The sequence below is a fragment of the Vicugna pacos genome, chromosome 2 (genome assembly GCF_048564905.1).
Source record: "Vicugna pacos chromosome 2, VicPac4, whole genome shotgun sequence".
Taxonomy (NCBI): domain Eukaryota; kingdom Metazoa; phylum Chordata; class Mammalia; order Artiodactyla; family Camelidae; genus Vicugna; species Vicugna pacos.
Window position 1 is genome coordinate 103,573,330 of NC_132988.1, and position 18,297 is coordinate 103,591,626.

General features: G+C 43.4%; 1 protein-coding gene across 3 annotated transcripts in view; it reads right to left on the bottom strand.

Moving 5' to 3' along the window:
• The window catches only part of SLC34A2 (solute carrier family 34 member 2), a 99,823-nt gene that overhangs the window by 23,181 nt on the left and 58,345 nt on the right, over positions 1-18,297 (bottom strand). Inside the window, exons 1-2 of one of the 3 annotated variants that reach the window (XM_072945568.1) lie at positions 1,846-1,868; positions 1,642-1,750 (exon numbers count right to left, since the gene is read on the bottom strand). Coding sequence is in view for 1 of the 3 variants with exons in the window: in XM_031686785.2 (XP_031542645.1) it covers positions 8,527-8,568 (42 nt within the window). In the remaining 2 variants the exon portion in view is untranslated. Of the gene's footprint in view, positions 1-1,641; positions 1,751-1,845; positions 1,952-8,526; positions 8,606-18,297 lie in introns of those variants that run through there. The other 2 variants (XM_031686785.2, XM_006207007.4) reach the window with 2 other exon arrangements.

Sequence of the window (18,297 nt, forward strand, 5' to 3'; positions counted from 1 at the left end):
TGATGATAACTTTCTTTCAGCTTCCTTCGGCCTTTACAAAGCAACATAATCCCCAGGGGACATGGTGGTGGTGGAGGGAGGCCTATGGGACTGCAGACAGAGAAGCAACTGGCTCAGTTTTACCTTGAATGGCTTTAGTTTAGAGTTTTGAAGACAGGCACTAATAGGATTTTTAAAAGACATTTACGCTATCGCTTTAAATGAGGACTCTATTGCCAAACCACACCCACCCTCACAGTGCACTTTCAATAAATCCTGTAATTACCTTATAACCGTGTTAATAATTTTACATTATATTAGGGAGACTAAAAAGGTTAATTTATAAAAACATCTTAAACATATTGCAATCTCTTTGCAGCCTTCTTTCTGCACTCTTTCACATTTCTAAATTCACTGGCGGTGGATTAATTCATTGGAATATCCTGACTACCCCCTGCTGATACTGCCTTTCTGTCCCCAGGGTGGAGGGCGGGGGAAGAGGGGAGGAAGGCAGGGTGGAAGGTGGCTAACGGTTAAAACTGTATTCCAAATCACTGATCCTGAGAAGCTGTTTTCTTCATTAAAGTGAATTCAGGCTATTCTTATGTCCGTTTTGTGTCTAACAGCAATAACCAAGACCGCCATTCTCCCACCACTGGGGACTTGGTTCAGTGAGATGGTTGAGTGATAGGGGGTGGATTTTAGAGGAGGCAGTTGAACACCCAAAAACTTTCACAAACCTGCCCTTCTAGCTACCAGTTCCCAAAGTTACAAAAATAGAGATCATTATCAGCTGGTTGGCTGGCAAGAGCGAGAAATTCAAACACAATCCATAACAATGGTCACTCCCAGGAGGCACAACTTTTTCAAGAATACCCAAAACAGAACAGGTCAGAGAATTCCAGCATAGGATGGGGGAAAGGAAAAAGTCAAACAGGGCTGGAGCAAGCAGAGCAAACACAAATTTCTTGGTGAACCTAAACAGGGAGGAAGAGGAAATGCTCAGTGATGAAATCCACAAGCCACCTCCATAAAATCAACAAGTTGACAAAGCTGCCTCTTCACTGAAGGAAAAGGAGAGACCCTTCACCTCAGTTCCAGTTAACCAGGGACTCTGAACACTGAATTAACTCTACTCCAAGTGCCTCCTCTTTCTGGCCTGGTCTCCCCAGCATAACCACACCTGCACACATCTCCCCAGTCCACTGCCTGGTACCCTCTGACTTTTAAAACACTGAAAAATTATGGGCTCTGCTCTCCCAAGTCAACCTGAGGGGTAGACCCTTTGCTGATGCTGCCTCCCCTGTTGTGTCCAGCATATCCTGCAGATAAGTAACCGTGCAAACAGGAGCAGTAAGTAGCACGTGGAAGCCACACTGGGGAAGGCGCTGCATCATAGGACAACCGTCCAAACCTGGCATTTCCAGCGCAGGAAAGACGGAGACCGTTCTGTTCCGCTTCCTGTAAAGGGGGAAACTGAGGCCCAGGGGCTCACAGGAACCTGCCTCAGATCATACAGCTAGTTAGTGACCAAAAAGAGAGCCCAGACGTCCTGATCCCTATGTGGTAGGAATCCTAAAACATCCATAATTTAGAGTCCTGCAAACGTGCCACTACTAATTGTGTAGTCATAGGAGTTGAAAAAATAGCAACAGCACTAACATTAAGAAGAAAAAAAAATCTGAAAATTTGGAGAAGGTTGATTATTATTTTTTTTCTCTTCCACAGCCCAAAGCCAGCCAAGTTCCTTGAGGTCAGCGTTGAGGGAAATCTAAAAAAAAAATTAAGTAAATTATAAGTGAATTAGGGTGATTTCAAGAGCGAGAAAGGAGGAGGAAGCACCCTGGTCCCAGCGGCGGTACTCACCGGTGCTCCCTGCGCAGGTAATGGACCGGAGCAGGCACCCAGGTGGAGCGCACCACCAGGGTATATATAGTGAAGGTGTTGCGCAAAAAGGCCGGCGGCAGCTGCAGTCATCACGCCCCTCGCACATTCCAGGACCGCCTGCCGCCGCCGGGGCACTGCCTACCTGCCGGCTTAATGAGCCCATCGTGACCTCGGCCGCTGCGTGGAGGAAAGAAGCGGACGGGCTGCGAGGAGAAACCTCAGACGGTCCCCCGCGCCCAAAGGCGGCGGATGTCCCCGCGCACCGTCGGCCGGCGCCCCGCGCGCCCTGAGCCCCGGCTGCCTTGCCGCGCGCCCAACCCGCCCGGACGCGGCGTCGCCCGAGATCCCAGCCATGGCGGGCTAGCAGGGCTCCCTGTCCCCGGCTCTCTCCTCCCCGAGAATCTGAATCTCCGAGTTTAGCTTCTCTGAGGCTGAAGAGGTCAGAGACATTGAGACATAGATAGAAGCCAACTGGAAACTCAGGGACAAATCCTCCCAAAACAAAGCCAGGATTGTTTGGCCTTATCAGGCTCTGGGATGCTTTCTGCCCTCACGGCTTGGACTCAGCAGTCAGACACTTTGGTTAGCTGGAGCCCTGGGTCTGTGACAGGACAGAGCTAGATTAGCCAGGCTGAGAAAGGCGAGGGGGGCTGCTCTCACCATGAGAAAGTCCCGCCTGCCGGTTCTGGCTTTGGCAAACCGTGGCCCTTATTTCACCTGCTCTGCCCTATATTCTCCGTGTTGCCACACATGTGTCTCCCTCCAACCTGGCTTCAAGAAGACGAGTGGGAGGCTTAACGTAACAGCAACCCAGCTATACTCAGGTCAAAGATTTTCTCCAGTGCCCACATGACACCTTCCCTGGGGTAAGAGCAGCCCCGTTTCTAGCTGGGCTAGAGGGGTTAGCAGGCAGGACGTGGGATTACTCAGAATTTGCTGAGCTGGGGTCTCATTCCAATACCCAGGCCCTTTCCCTCTGCCAAACCGTCCTGGTTTTATAGCTAAGGAAAGGGAGCCTTAGTGTGTTTACTAGTTGCCCAGTTACCCACAACTGAGTGGATGTGCTTCTTTGAAACTAGGTTGGTTTCACTCCAAAACCAAGTGTTCTCCCCAACCTCAGGGGGAAGAAGCCAAGAGTGCTGCTTCCAGGAACCCACAGAGTCAGGCTCGCCTTGGGGCTGAGAAGTCAGTGGTTCCGCACACTAACTCTGGGGTCAAACTGCCTGAGACTGGTTTCCTGTTCTGCCCCTTGCTTTTTCCTGCCTTCATTTGCTCGTGTGTAAAATGGGTGTAATGGTCCTTATGTGGTAGAGTAAAATGAACTAAAATACTTATAGCCCATAGAGCAGCACCTGGCACGTGATGAGTCCTCAGTACATGTTAACAGTTACAGTTTCACTGGGAACCTCTGGTGTTAGGAGAAGGGGAGTGGGAAGCTTTGATTAGACTCATCGGGAACCTCGGGACTCTGAGGTCATTACTCCACAGCCTCGAATGCTGGTCACATCAGTCCAAGGGCTGAGACAGATTGCTTGGAGAGTGGGCACTAGAAATCAAATTGGGCTGGGTGGTTCCTATTAGAGGAATAATGATTTTGCCTGTAGGTGCTGGACTTAAAAGTCAGTCCTTGGAGACAGTGAACAGCCAGCACCTTTCCACGGAGTGACTTCTAAAGCAGAGTCGGCCGGGGATAGGCACGCAACTGCGCGTGCTCATTGAGCTCAGCTCCGCCTCCAGCCCTGGTCAGGCGGCCCGCAGACATGGCTCAGGGCTTCCCAGGGCAGGCCGTAACTGGACATTCATCCTGACCCGCCTCCCCCCAGTAACTGTGGCCTTTATATCTAACTGTGTTCACATTGCTTTCATGTCACTTCCAGCAAGGAGCTGACAGATTGAAATGTCAAAAATTTAGGATGAGAAAGGAGGTCTCAGGTCCTCCTTTAATGTTCCAGTAGGAAAAGAAAAACACTGATTCAATCAAACAGCTTTTGGGATTGTAGGTTTGGGGTACTCGCACCATCTGCGGAGAAAGCGCAAATGGTGTGTGTGTGCAACTCTAGGACCTGTCCCTCTAGGGGAACATATTTTCCTATCTTCATCCCATCTCTGATACAGACACTAGCACCGTTTAGCATTTCAAAGTACAGCCTATGTTTACACACAAACTTCTAAAATACTTTCATTCTAAAGTACTTTTTTGCCTGTGAGGTAGAATTGACTGGATTAGATGCTATTATTAATGTGGATCCGAGGACCACCTGCCCAAAGCTACAAAACTATGAGCTAATACAGTTCACATCCCTGGCTGAGTTCCTGGGCCAGATGTATTTCAGAATTTAGAAATTTACATTTTTAGAAAGCAAGATGCAGACACTCCAATGGGACCTGGACAGCACCCTGTGAGCAAACTCCTTGATATTTTTTCTGTAAAAATGTATAAATACTGATACTAAGTGGAATAAATTTAATTTTATACATCAGGATAGGGTGCTAAATGAGTTTTTAAACTGCAGATTAGAGATCGTGACTTCTTTTTTTTTTTTTTTTTTGCCCAGGGCCAAATATTTTACATTCATTTATAATATTCTACACATTATATATACATGTGTTCTATTTAACTATACTTTTATTATCAACATTTTGAAACATGCAGAAAAGTGGAAATATTTTTACACTGAACACCTATACACATACTACCTAGATTTTGTAATAAACATTTTACTATGTACTTGCTTTTATTACATATCTATCAATTCTTCCTTTAATCCATTATTTTTGCTTTATTTCAGAGTTGTGTAGGCATGAGTTCACTTTAGTCATAAATACTTCAGCATACACGTTGTTAACCAGAGTTCAATATTTGTTTCTGGGTTATTTTCTAGGTAAAATTTATATAACTAACATGCAAATTGTAAAAGTAGCATTTGATACACTTTGATAAATATGTATGCTTGTGAAACTCAAACTCTTATCAAAATATAGAGTATTTCTGTCACCCTAAGAAATCCCCGAATGCTTCTTCCCAGTAAATTTAAATTTGCACTCCCCCAAAGGTAAGACTCTTAAAATTGTTTTCTTCCAGAGATTAATCTTTCCTATTCTCAAATTCCATATAAAGGGAACCGTATGGTATGTGCGCTCTTGGGAAAGACTTCGTTCATTCAGCCTAATGTGGTGTGTATCAGTAGACATTTTACCTTTTTAACTGAGATATAATTGACATATAAAATTATAATTGAGATACAATTGACATATAGCATTATAGTTTCAGGTGTACAACGTAATGATTCAATACTGGCATACATTACAAAATGATCACTACAATAAGTCTAGTTAACATCCATCTCCATACATAGTTACAAAAAGTTCTTTCTTGTGATGAGGACTTTTAAGGTCCTTTACTGAGTGCTTACTATGTGCAAGTACTGTTGTAAATATTTTACATATATGAAGTCATTAATCCTTACAATACTATGAGCTAGATATATAGGCCAGGAAATGGGGACCCAGAGAAGTTAGACAACTTATCCCAATGTTACAGGACAGGTAGGAGGCAGAGTTAAGCTCTTAACCCAGTTTGCAGTTTGCAATTTCAACCACATAATCAGCAAAAATTTTTTATTACTTCCTTACCTCCTTTTCCTTTTAGGCATATTTGGTTGCCCCAAGAACTTGTATGATGAGAGGGATGAAATAGAACAGAGAACCAGAAACACATATGAACACTTGCTTTACAACCAGATCACTGTGGAGCAGGAGGGGTAAAGAAAATCTGCAATAAATGGAAATCCAAAGGGGCACATATGAAACTTCACTCTCCACCTAACACCCTACACACAAAAGAATGCATCTAAAGGTAAAAAGCAAAACACTAGGACTGCTAGAAGACAATATAGATAAATATTCCTGAACTCAGAGTAGGGAAAGACTTCCTCAGTAGGATATAGAATGCAAAAACCATAAAGACAAAGACACTTTTAAGAAAGTGAAAAAGCCAACCAGAGTGAAGAGAGAGATCTGGAACACATGTAAGTGACTAAGAGCTTATTCCAGAATATGTAAAGAATGTCTGTACATTGAGAAAAAAGAATCCAGTTGAAAAATGGTCAAGAGACCAAGAGCAGACACTTCCCAAGGAAGGGTAGTTAATAAACACATTAAAAGTTATTTTTTGAATCACAGTTAAGGGGAATGTAAGTTAAACTACAATGAGATTTAAACCCAGTGTCTATACGTCCACTCCCAGGCCTCTGCCCAAGAAAAGTGTGCACATTTGTTCACCAAAAAGAATTCATAAAACTGCCCACAGCATCACAGTTCACAAAAGGGCTCAGATGTCCATTTCCATTAGTAGAATGGAATGACAGTGAAACACTCATACAGTGAAATTCTATTATAAAATTGCCATTTTTGTCATCAAAAGGTATCAAATAATATGCATCAATGAAAATGGATGATTTATTTATTGTTACATGGGTAAGTCCATCTCACAAACATAATGTTAAGTTAAAGAAGCCAAACATAAAGGTTGATACTGTTCGATTTCACTTTATAAAATTCCCAAACTAGCCAAAACTCAATGTTAGTGTTCAAGAATGCATGCTTAAGTGGTAAAACTCTGAAGAAAAGAAGGAAGGACTATAGACGTCAGAGCATAGAGGTCACTTTGGTGGGAAAGAGGGAGTAAGACTGAGGGAACATGAGGGAATTTCTGAGCTGGTGACAGTCTTCTCTGTGGTTGTGGCCATTTGCTTTGTGAGAAACCCTGGAGTTACACTAATCTTATGTGTTTCATTTTTCCTATGACTATCTCACAATTAAAAGATTTTTAAAAATTGTATGATATTGGGGAGAGATGCAGGGGAAGGGGTAGTTTCTGGGTTCTATCACTGAGTTTGAATCCTTTTGAAGCCACTAAGTTTGAGCCACTTAGTGGCTATGTCACATAAATGTTCACCGCTACCACCAGCATACCTAGCACTTAAATGTGGCTTGCTGTGTCCAGGATGCTTAACCAATGGCGAGTTTGTAAATTGGCCTCATACACAGAGGGCAGGGAGAGACCGAAGAAAGAGGCAGTGGCTTCAAAATTGGTAGGTGGCAAGTTTAATAAGGAAGGGAACTCAGATACTAGGCTTGTCTTGGGCAGCTGCAAGAGAAGTAGATTTCTGCACCCACCCACCAGAAGCTTAAATGTTTATATGGAAGCCTTAACTGGGCTCAGTCATATATACCACCCAGATGGTCTCAACAACACCTTACTCTTTCAAGGTTGTGTCCTTGGAACAGTTCCTGCTGTGGGTATGGCTGACAGAATGTATGTTCCAAGGACAGGGGAGGGGCTGAGGAGCCTGCAGTTGCTCAGGTCCAGCTCGTGGGTCAACTGGTGGTCACATCCTCTTTATTACCTCCTCCAACACCAATTATGTGATAAACTTTTAAAATAGAACACACACAGACTTTCCTGCCAGGAGCAAACTGAATATAACCACCTTCTGATGACTTATTGACTTTTGATCATTTTATAAAATCCAATGACAATCCCATATTTCCTTAAGCCCCTCAGAGCAGCTTTTATATCCTAAATAGACCCAAACTGCTACTCCGCTTTAAAATTTTTCCTCTGTGTGTGTGTGTCTGCATGACTGTGTGTATGTATCTCTGTGTATGTATATAAATATATATGTGTGTGTGTGTGTGTATATACACATCATTTTGGGGGTACTTTCTCTGCCTCTTCCTTTGCAGCATAGTGTTGGCAGGCCATTCACAGGCTCTGAGTTTTCACCATAAATATATGTAGCAGTAACCTTCCTGCTTTATCATTTTCACCATCCATCATTATTATATTGCTATTTCTAACCTGTTGCAGATTAAGAAAATAGCTCACCTTGTTTATTTATCCATTCAGCTGATAGTCATTAAAACTGTGTGTCAAGCAAGAGCAAGTAAGCCTGAAAGTTCTATTTATATGTATCTTTTGCTACCCAGACTTAATAACATTTACCTAGGATAATCAGTAAACTGTTTCTTACTACATAGTCCCGGGCTAGGTTCTAAATAGTTGAGACCATTGGCACTGAACTCCCACTTTATAAGGACAGCCCGTTTTAGGAATAAAACTAACAGTTAGTGCCATACAAAGGATCTGGGGTAATTAACTCTGAGCCTTACAGCCTGGGTGGTGGCCAGGAGTCCAGTGCAGAGAAAGCGGTGGCTTCCCTGCCATTCTGGCCTTTCTGTTTCCATCACTCATTCCTGCCCCAGGGCCTTTGCTCTTGCCATCCCTCTGCCAGGAACATTCTCCCAGACTTTCACAAGGACACTTCTCCTTACCATTCAGTTCTCAGAGAACTTTACTGTGTATTTCTCTGGCCCACAACTATTGTCACCCTGTTTTTATTTCCTTCACAGATTGTTGTATGGCCTCTTTTTTAAACAACAGACCTCCAAAGAGTTGGCTTCTTCCTGGGCAGAGGGATTGCGATTTGGGGTCCAAATTGCTCCCTAAATATTTTAATTTCAACTTAAACATTTTTAACCAAGGGGATTTCAAATTTAGAATGTATAACTTTTGATCATATTAGTTTAAATTAATTCTTAATGAATTAATCAAACCCACAAGATGAAATAATACATTCAAGGTGAGGAGGAACTCACAGCTCTGAACTTCAGCCTGAACGCCCTCCAGGAGGCTTGCATCTTCCTTCTACTCTCCGCTGACTCTGGTCCAACAGGCCTGGTTGGAGATGCCAAAGGAAGGATGTGAGTAATTCCCAGGCACTGCACCCACACAGAAAGCTCCCTCAACAGCCCTTTAGGGCATCTCATATTCCTACCATGTGCAACTACACCCCACGAGCAGTGAAAATTATGTGGGAGGAGCTATGGAAAAAAAGAAGATGTGTGTATTATCTCAGGAGACAATGCTGACAGTGTGACAGTGGTGCTTAAAAACGGTCTTCTACTTGGCTTTCACTCCTAGACTGCCTAATGACCCTCCCCCAAAGTATTATGTATTTAGGTGTTCTTATTGGTGATGCTTATGGTGACAAGCAATTGGAGACCATTTAAATGAATGTATAACAACTACACATTTCACAAACTTTTCCACATTGACTTACATTATAATCTATAATGTAAGCTAGACACTATATTGTTTCATACATGCATAACAAAATTCTTATATTCAGCCAACCATGAGCCAGTGGGGTAACACTGAAAAGCAGAAAATAGCTATGGAGAGAAAAAGATGGGAAGATACAGACCACCCTTAATGGGGATAATCTGAGGATAAGATTTAATAACTTATTATTATGGAGATACATATATATATATATATATATATATATATCTCCAAACATATTGATTTTGACATTTTAAAAAATTTATAGATTTTTATCCATTCACCCATTCTTCCATTTATCTTGTCACTCATTGACATGTACAAGCCACCTGAGCCTCAGTTTTCTTACCTGTTAAATGGGGCCAACATTTAGACCTGCCTTCCCTAACTTACAGATGATGAAAATTTAGTAAGCTAACAGAAGAAGAGGGCTTTGTAACTGTAAAGAGTTACACAAATACATGAGAGCTGGACTGTTTCAACATACTATATATACATACACAAATACTGTTATGTTAAATAGGTAGAAAACAGGGCAGTCCATCCACATCCCCAAGAAGCTCTACCAAAGGTGAACCTGTGCATTGACAAGGATTGGAATTGCACTGAAAACATTTTTACATGTCCTTTGCTTTACCTGAAAAGCTGCTGAAATGCGTAATAAATTATAGTAACACAAACTCTAGCCCTTTGGGTTCCTACTCTCATGCATATAACAACCTGAGGGTAGGTTAGGGGAGGCCAGGCCTGTGCTGGGATGACATCAGCCTGTCTCTTCCTCTGGAAATGCTTCCTGCACTAACCCACTCCGTTATCCACCTCACACTTTACCAGCTAACGGGGGGCGGGGGGGAGGGCTCTTAGACTCTTTTGCCCATAACGATGTCCTCTCACTCTGCTTCCTTCTTGAAAGATCTATTTCCTTGAAATCCAGCAGCCTGAGAGAGCCTCCCTAAGCATCCCTGCCTTCCAGCAAACCACTCCCACCCCGATGTCCCTGCCTTTGGAGGAGTTAAGACACACCAAGGTGAGACATCTTATCTTGAAACAGTGCTGCTGTTTTGGGAGCTCACTATCAGTACGGCTTAGCTGTTAAGGAAACAAAGTGCATGAGCATAGAGCTGAGCAGGAGTCACTCCCTCCAGGGCAGGCCCCAGGCTGAGCAGCCAGGCTGGGAGAAGGCAGGTGTGTTCTGTGCTAGCCTGGACAGGAAATGGCCAGCCCAAGGCTCAGCTCCAGATGCTGCATGAGAAGACCCGGACTGAGGCCGCCAGATCTTCAGACTTTTCTGAAGAAGCCAGATAGCCAGTTTTTCACAAGGAATTTACCACTAGGAAAAGAAAAAAATTAGACAAGCCAAACAAAGGAGGTCTGTGGACTGCCAATTTGACTTTCCTCCTGATGCCAGAATATGTTTTCAGGTGTTGAGACCCTGGCTCAATGCCCTTTGCATCAGCGTTGGATGTGGCTTGTCCTCTGCCCCTCCTCCCCTGACGGTTCTCCCTGCCAGTCTCCTAATCCATTCAGTGGGGCCAGTGCTCTTTAAAGTGGCAGAGAGAGGCTTCTGAGGAGATAATGATACTCCTCGCTGGGAGACGGCTGTGCACCCAGGAGAGATGTGAGTCCAGAAAACAGGCTCTCATTTTCTTCCTCGGCTCAGGGCCCTGCCCTCTGAGTCACCAGCCTGGGGAAAGCAAGGCACTCAGACCAACAGGAGAACCAACCCCTGGCTTTGCCCTGTTAATTCCCAATTACCCAGCAGCAGGAAGCTGCCAGCGACTGAAGTAAGGAAAGATATGCCTGTTGGACTCTCTGCTGTCAAAACCGGGCCTGGAGAGACAGCAGCCGTGTTCTGGGCCTGTCTGCTCAGGCAGCCAGCGCTGAGGGCCGTGGGCAAGCAGCTTGGCGCTGTCCCGGCCGCAGCTACTGCAAGAAAAAGGTATAAAGTGGATTGTCTCATAAAAGCTCCAAAAATAACACCTGAACAAAACCATTTAGAACTTTTGCATCCATTAGGAGCTTCTTCGGGGCCTGTGACAGTGTTGATAATTTTAGAATTTGTCAGCCAGGCCCACTGACAGGGTATCTAGCCCTTGGATGTAGCCAGAATTCAGGACACGTCAAATGATGGGTTACACAGTTGTGAGAAAGCACTCGACCTCAAAGAATCCAGTTTAAATGGGGAACGGTTAAAGGAACAGAGCACAGACTGACATAATTGTGGGCTGTTTTCAACTTTGCTTAAATATGTATATAAATATGCAGGGGAGCATTCTGGAAAACAATACACAAAGATGTTCAGAACAGTTATCTCTGGTAGTGGGAATGGGTGGGTTCATTTGCTGTCTATTTTGTGCTGCTCCAAAAAGGATTTAAGGCAACTTACAAATAGACAAAGGAAAATTGATTCAAAAATACATGAGGAGGAAGAGGCAAAAAGAAAGGTAGGGAAGTAAGATTGAGGCAAGAAAGAGGTAGGTGCTACATAGTAAGTGGAACCATATGAAACCGTCATTTTTGTAGGTCAAAAAACCTTCCCAATTTCACGCAGTTCAACTTAATACAGAATGCATATCTACATTTGCTAGAGCTAAAGCACCTCTGGCTCTCAGTTTTTCGGTCACCTACCAGAAGGCGGATAGAACACCAGTTAAAAACCTATGGTGTTCATCTGGTAAAAACCAACTAGATGCTCAGGACTTCCCTTCTATATTTTCCAAGACCATGTTTTCCTTTTGTAACAAGACATTTTAAAAGTAGATGCTTTTTAAATAAATTGGTGTGGGACCTGAGGCCTCTATACTGGAGTTCTCAGATTTGGGGTAATTTTACTCTGTTTCTCAACAGCAAGATAATCTCTACTCAACCTACTCCAAAAATGGTTTTGAGTATTCAAATAAGATACTCTTCAATAAGATTCAAATAAGATGTGAAATTCATCAAGCAGCCTTGCATAGAATAGTAATGGTACCATTTATTCAGTGCTTGCAGTAGTCAGATACTGTGCTGGTGCCTAGTAACAAATACACCTTTGGAGTTATAGTCACAGATATCACAGACTTACACTTTATGACATTGGTGAATGTAAATGTTTATGGGTAAAGTGACTTGCATGATGTCTGACACACAGGAGCTCAACCACAGTAATGATTAGTACTTGTAGGAGATGTAAATGTGTTGCTTGAGTCTTAACTAAGGTCCTAATAATAAAGGTTGTAGAATTTTGCATATTTTATAAGTTGTTTAGTAAATTAATGAATACCAACTATTATCATAGTGCCTAGTACATAGTAAGGGCTAAGGAAACAGCTGTTATTCCATTTATTTCTTGTTATGAGTCTGTTACAACTAGAACCAAAGTCAGGATCTCAAACCCTGGCTCTCAAACCCTTCCCACCACACTATACACATACTGAACACATAGTGGGTACAATATGTAATTATCAATTTAATGAGTCAGGCCTCAGTATCTTGAATTTTTTTTAACCTTGAATCCATTTTTTTTTAAGTTATAGATGTTCCCTTAAAACCCCCTGTTACCCTCTTTTGTTTCACTGCTACCTACTTTATCATAACCAATTTCTCCTCCCACCTCTCCTAGTGGGACAAATCATTCTTGTGTTTTATTTTCCTCTGGAATCTCAAGTCTCCCCTGTTCCTTCTCCCTGGCAATTAAGAGAGACAGAGACCCTCCCACACAGCAGTCAGTCAAGAAGCTTTTATGAAGCACCTACTATGTGTCAGGCTCTATGGGAAGTCCTGGTACCTGTTCTCATAGGGCTTATAGCAATAGATTGTCATCAAGAGTAATTTAACTGATGCACATACAGTGACAAATATAAGGCTCTGCACACAGTAGGACTCCATCCTGATTCTTATCTTTAGTTCTGTGTGGGGAGCCTCTAGGTTCCAAGCCCCCAAACTAGCTCCTCATGCATTATCTCTTTTCATCCTCATATTGTCTCAATTATTCACTGTTTACACACTAGAGATGAGAAATCCAGACCACAGGGGTTCATTCCTTTCACAGCCTTTTGGGATTCACTCAAGTCTGCCTAACTCCAAAGCCTATGCTTTGTCCAGGGCCTGGCACAGGGTAGATAAGATGCACTTAAAATGTAAAACTCAAGGAGAGAGGGTTCACTCTCCAGTTTCCTCTAGGATCCCAGAAGTTCAGTGATACCTGCATCGCCTCTGCTACTCTCCGCCTCCCCTCCCCCCTCTCCCTCCTTCTTCTTCTTTCTCCCAGCTCAGCCCAGAGCTGGCCTCTGTCCTGCTCCAAAACCATAATAAGGCGGCCTATTCATTCCTGGTTTTCTGGCAGCACAGATCTCTGGGCCAGTGGTTTCTAAAGAGAAAACCTGCCCCATGTGCTGGGCTAACTTGAATCTCAATCATGGGACAGCAGTCTAGCAGCAGGACCAGACACAGCTCCAGCAGCCAAGGATGTTTTATACTTTCCCAGGCACTAAAGCAAGAACCAGGCCAGCTGGCAGGAAAAGCCAGAGAACTCACACCAGCACCTCATCATCTGAATGGTAGTTTCTAAAGTGCAGTTGCCAGACCAGCAGCACCTGCAGCACTGGGACCCTGCTGGCAATGCAGTTCTCAGGCCCCATCCCAAATCTCCTGATGGGAAAGTCCGGAGATGGGGTCCAGCAATCATACCTGTGATGCTGGTGTGCATCTATCTAATTTGGGGGAACTGCTGGCCTTTAAGATAGAGCCCAGTCTGCTCCAGCAGAACCTCCATGGCTTATCTCTTTTCTCCCCTCTGTGTCACCTCCTCCAGGAAGCCCTCCCTGAAGAAGGGCAAACACAGTGCTTTGTTAGTTTCTGGTCCCTGATGCCTAGCACAGAGTCTGATTATAGTAATGAAACCAAAGCGGACATGAGAAAGTGGGGTTCAGGGTGTAGTTTCCATAGAGGAAATACAACACCTTCCCGAGCCAGCACTCTGGCCAATGCCCAATGCCATGGCCAGGTAAGTCTAGAATGAAAAGTCCAGGTGAAACAGGAGGTCTCAGAATAGTGAACTGACACACCTATTTTCCCCCAGAAGTGGCAGCTGCTCCTCAGCTTTAGCTGACGGCTGCTATTGGGAACGAGGACCACTGTTGTCACTCCTCTCACATCTCAGAAGCCAGAAATTAAGACTTTTTGGTAAAATTTCAGAATTTTGGGGGTTAGCTTAAATTAAAAACAACAGCAACTCCAAAACCCAACTGTAGGAGCCAAACAAAATACATCTCAGGCCAAATGCCACATACTATGTGCTGGCTAGCTCACTACCACTGCCTGATACCGCTGTTTAATTCTTTCTAGAACTTAAGTTCTTTTTTTTCTTTTCTTTTAGAACTTAAGTTATTAATGACAATAGAAGGCAGATATCACTAAACTTTTGGGGTCCTGGAGGGAATTGGAGAGTGAGTACCTCCTTTTTCTCATTGCCATGTCCCCCAAACCTAGAAGGTTGCCTGGCTCAGAATAGAACTCAACTGACATTCATGAAATGAATGAATAACACAGAGGACAGCCAATGTCTTCAGCATCATCGCCTGATTTTGTGCCAATTCCCCCTTTATCAGAACCTGGCTCATCTCAGGAAGGAAGGTCTCCAGGAGCCCTCCTGATTGCAGCCATCACATTCTTCCCTCCAAAACACCCAGTGCCTTCCCGCTACTAATGATGGCATGGTTGCCCCTTTAGCTCTCTCCCATCACAGAACGAGGAAGGTGCGGAGGGCTCTTTGCCCCGAGATGTGTCCATGTTGGCACTGGGCAGCTGTCCAGAGGATTTTATGCTGAGGACAGCTGCTAGTTACCAGGAACAATAAACGCTCTGTATCCCTATAGGAACTCAATAAAATTGAGCTCTTTCCCCTCCCTTGCTGGAGGCTTCAGGACCCCTGAGAAAGGACTGGGAGGTTTGCCATCTTCAACTGCTACTGTTCGCTGTTATTTCATTCTTTCTCATCTGCAGACCCTTAAATGAGACTCAGAAAAATGCAATGGGCAGTCACAGTGGGGCAAACACAACCTAATCTCATCTTGGTTCAGGAAGTGAGACTTCTAATTTGGAGTCACGGCTCAAGTCACATAGTCCCTGCCCTTTATGGGAAATCTGGCCAAATTTCGACTTTTTCCAGAAACTTCCAAAGTAACCTCTGCTGATCCAAGCACTGTGGTACCCACTGACTCTTATCTCCCAGGGAATCTGTTAAAACACTTTCTCCTGTCCCAGGAATTTAAGGCCCCATCATGTGGTGTACCTCCAGAGAAACCTTTGTTCAGATAAAATCACAGTGTGGCCATGATCTCAACAGTTTACAGGTAACACAGAAGCACAGAATGTTTTATGTTTAAGTTGGAACAAACTTTAGGAATCATCCTTTTCAGTGATTTTTTTTTTCAGTGTAAACAGTTAAAACAGATCTAAGCAGAATTGTGTCATCGAATCCCCCAGCCTCCCGTAGTCTTTCCTCCTCCTAATCTCCCTTCCAGCCCTGATAACCTGGGGGCAGGGGTGGGGGTGAGTGCGGAGGAACAGGGGTGCAGATTGGGAGGAAGCTCTGTGAAACCCCTGGGATTCCTGAGTTGCAGTTTGAAAACCTGAATCAATCCTCATGTTTTGAAAAAAATAAGAAAAAAAAAACACACTGAAGATTTCTCTTCTAAAAGGAATGGAGTGTCATTGTGGAAATTGTGAAATTTCTTAAAAATTAAAAAGAAAGAGGAAAGTTACTATCAATGAATAGTCACGATGACAGTTTGGGTGCATTTTCTTCCAGTTTTTCAGTTTCCCTCACACAGGTTTTGTTTTTTGTTTCTTTGTTTGTTTGTTTGTTTGTTTGTTTTGCCTGGGGCTGTGAGCAACCAAACTGCCGGCTCATTTTTCCCAGTTCCTAGGGAAAAGCGAGCCAGTGGTGGGGGCCTGAGTCATAGTTGCCCAGACCTCCGTCCCCACTGGGCTGATTCCATAGATCTGGCTTCATTCTGCTTTGTGCCACAATTACCCTTTTTGGTGACCTCACTTATTCAATGTGGGTGTCATAGTGGTGGATTCCGGGCCCTTGGGTGGGATTTTGTCTGGAAAGCAGATACTACACTTAGCCCCAAGTGAGGCCAGAGTTACAGCCACCACGTGGGCCTCCAAGCTTCGGCCCCGGGTCAGGGAGAGGAAGACAGGCAGGCAGGCTCCAGGGGCAGGCTGCACACCACTGGAGGGCTTTATCATTTTTGTTGAGTGAGTGAGAAGGAATCACTGACTTCCCCTTCCTCATTCTCAGCTGATGATACCATTTCTAATCTTGCTGCGAAAATGGGAGCCCTCAGGAGAAACCTTCCCATGTCTCCACCAAATTAACTCATCTTCCTGAATTTGTACCCATATACTCTGCATTCCCGCTTTGCACCTGGCTAAGCTCTGCCGGCTCTTATCCCAGGCAACACCTTCTCCCTTCTCCCTTACTACATCCTCTTCCCTCTCACCTGCTCCAGGACAACTTTCCTGAAAGCACTACCCCACCCCCATATCATTCACTTCTTTCCTCAATGGGAATCTTTCCCACTGGCATATAACTGGCTGGCTTTTCCGCCATCTTTAGGAACCAACCCCCTCCTTGACCTTACATGGCCCTCTTAGCTACTGTCTCATTTCTCTTGCTCCTCTTTTAGCAAAATTCTTTGAAAGAGTCATCCACTTTCTGTCTTTACTTCTTTCCTCCCTCCCATTCTTCCCCAAACCCATTCTAACCAGGCTTTGGCCGCCAATATGCCACTAAAAGAGTTTCTTATCAAGGTCACCATTGCCTTCCATGTTCCTAACCCCATGGTCAGTGCTTGGTCATCTTATTCAACCTCATGACAGCATTTGAGGTGCATGATCCCTCTCTCTGACTTGAATGCTTTCATTGCTCAGTTTCTTTCTTAATGTTCCTCCTACATCGTGGCCAGTCACTCCTTCTCACAAGTCACTTGTTGAATTCCCTTCCTGACCCTTACAGGTCCAAGTGCCCCAGGAACCAGTCCTTAGTTCTCTTCCACTCAGTCCTTAGATGAATGACTTTCAAACTTTTGACCATGACTCACAGTAAGAAATACATTTTACATCCTGACCCAGTTTGCTTATACACACAAACACAACTGAAATAAAATATTTCACAAAGCAATGACTAACATCACTATGTACAACACACTCTGAAATTTTCTGTTCTATTCACTTTCCCTTTTTTTTTTTTTAAGGCTGGTCAGGACTCAGGGCCACAATTGGACCATGCCCTTGTCTTTAAATGCCTTCTAATGCTACCTCTATGCTGACAGCTCCAAAATCTGTTATCTCCAACCTGGACCTGAGCTTCAGACATGAGTTTCCAACTGCCTCTCAATGGTTCCCTTCACAGGCATATCCCATCAGCCTTTCAAACACAACATGATCTAAACTCCACTCTTGACTTCCTCAGCCTTCCTCATCTCAGTAATGATTCACTCAGTTGCTCAGATCAAAAGTTTTAGAGCATACCATTTAAAGAAGAGTTAATATCTATCCTTCCCAAACTATTCAAAAAAGTTGAAGAGGAAGGAATGCTTCCAAACTCATTCTATGAGGCCAGCATTACCCTGATACCAAAATCAAAGACACCACAGAAAAAAAAAAAAAAGAAAAGAAAAGAAAAGAAAATTGAAGACCAATATCCCTGATAAAAATAGATACAAAAATTCTTAACAAAATATTAGCAAGCTGAATTAAACAATACATTAAAAGGAATGATCAAGTGGGATTTATTCCAAGGGTATAAAGATGGTTCAATGTTTGTAAATCAACATAATACACCACATTAATAGACCAAAGGGTAAAAATCAGGTGATCATCTCAATATATGCCAAAAAAGCATCTGACAAAATTCAACATCCATTGACAGTAAATACTCTTCAACAAAGTGGGTATAGGGGGAACATATCTCAAATTAATTAAGACCATATATCACAAAATCACATTTAACATCATACTGCATGATGAAAAACTGAAAACTTTTCCTCTAAGGTCAGGAACAAGACAAAGTTGCCCACTATCACCACTTTTATTCAACATAGTGTCTGAAGTCCTTGCCACAGCAATCAGACAAGAAAAAGAAATAAAAGTCATCCAGATTGGAAAGCAAGAGATAAAACTATCATTTTTGTAGACATGATACTATATATAGAAAAACCCCTAAATACTCCACCAAAAAAACTATTAGAACTAATAAATGAATTCAGTAAAGTTGCAGGATAAAAAATTAATATACAGAAATCTGTTGCATTTCT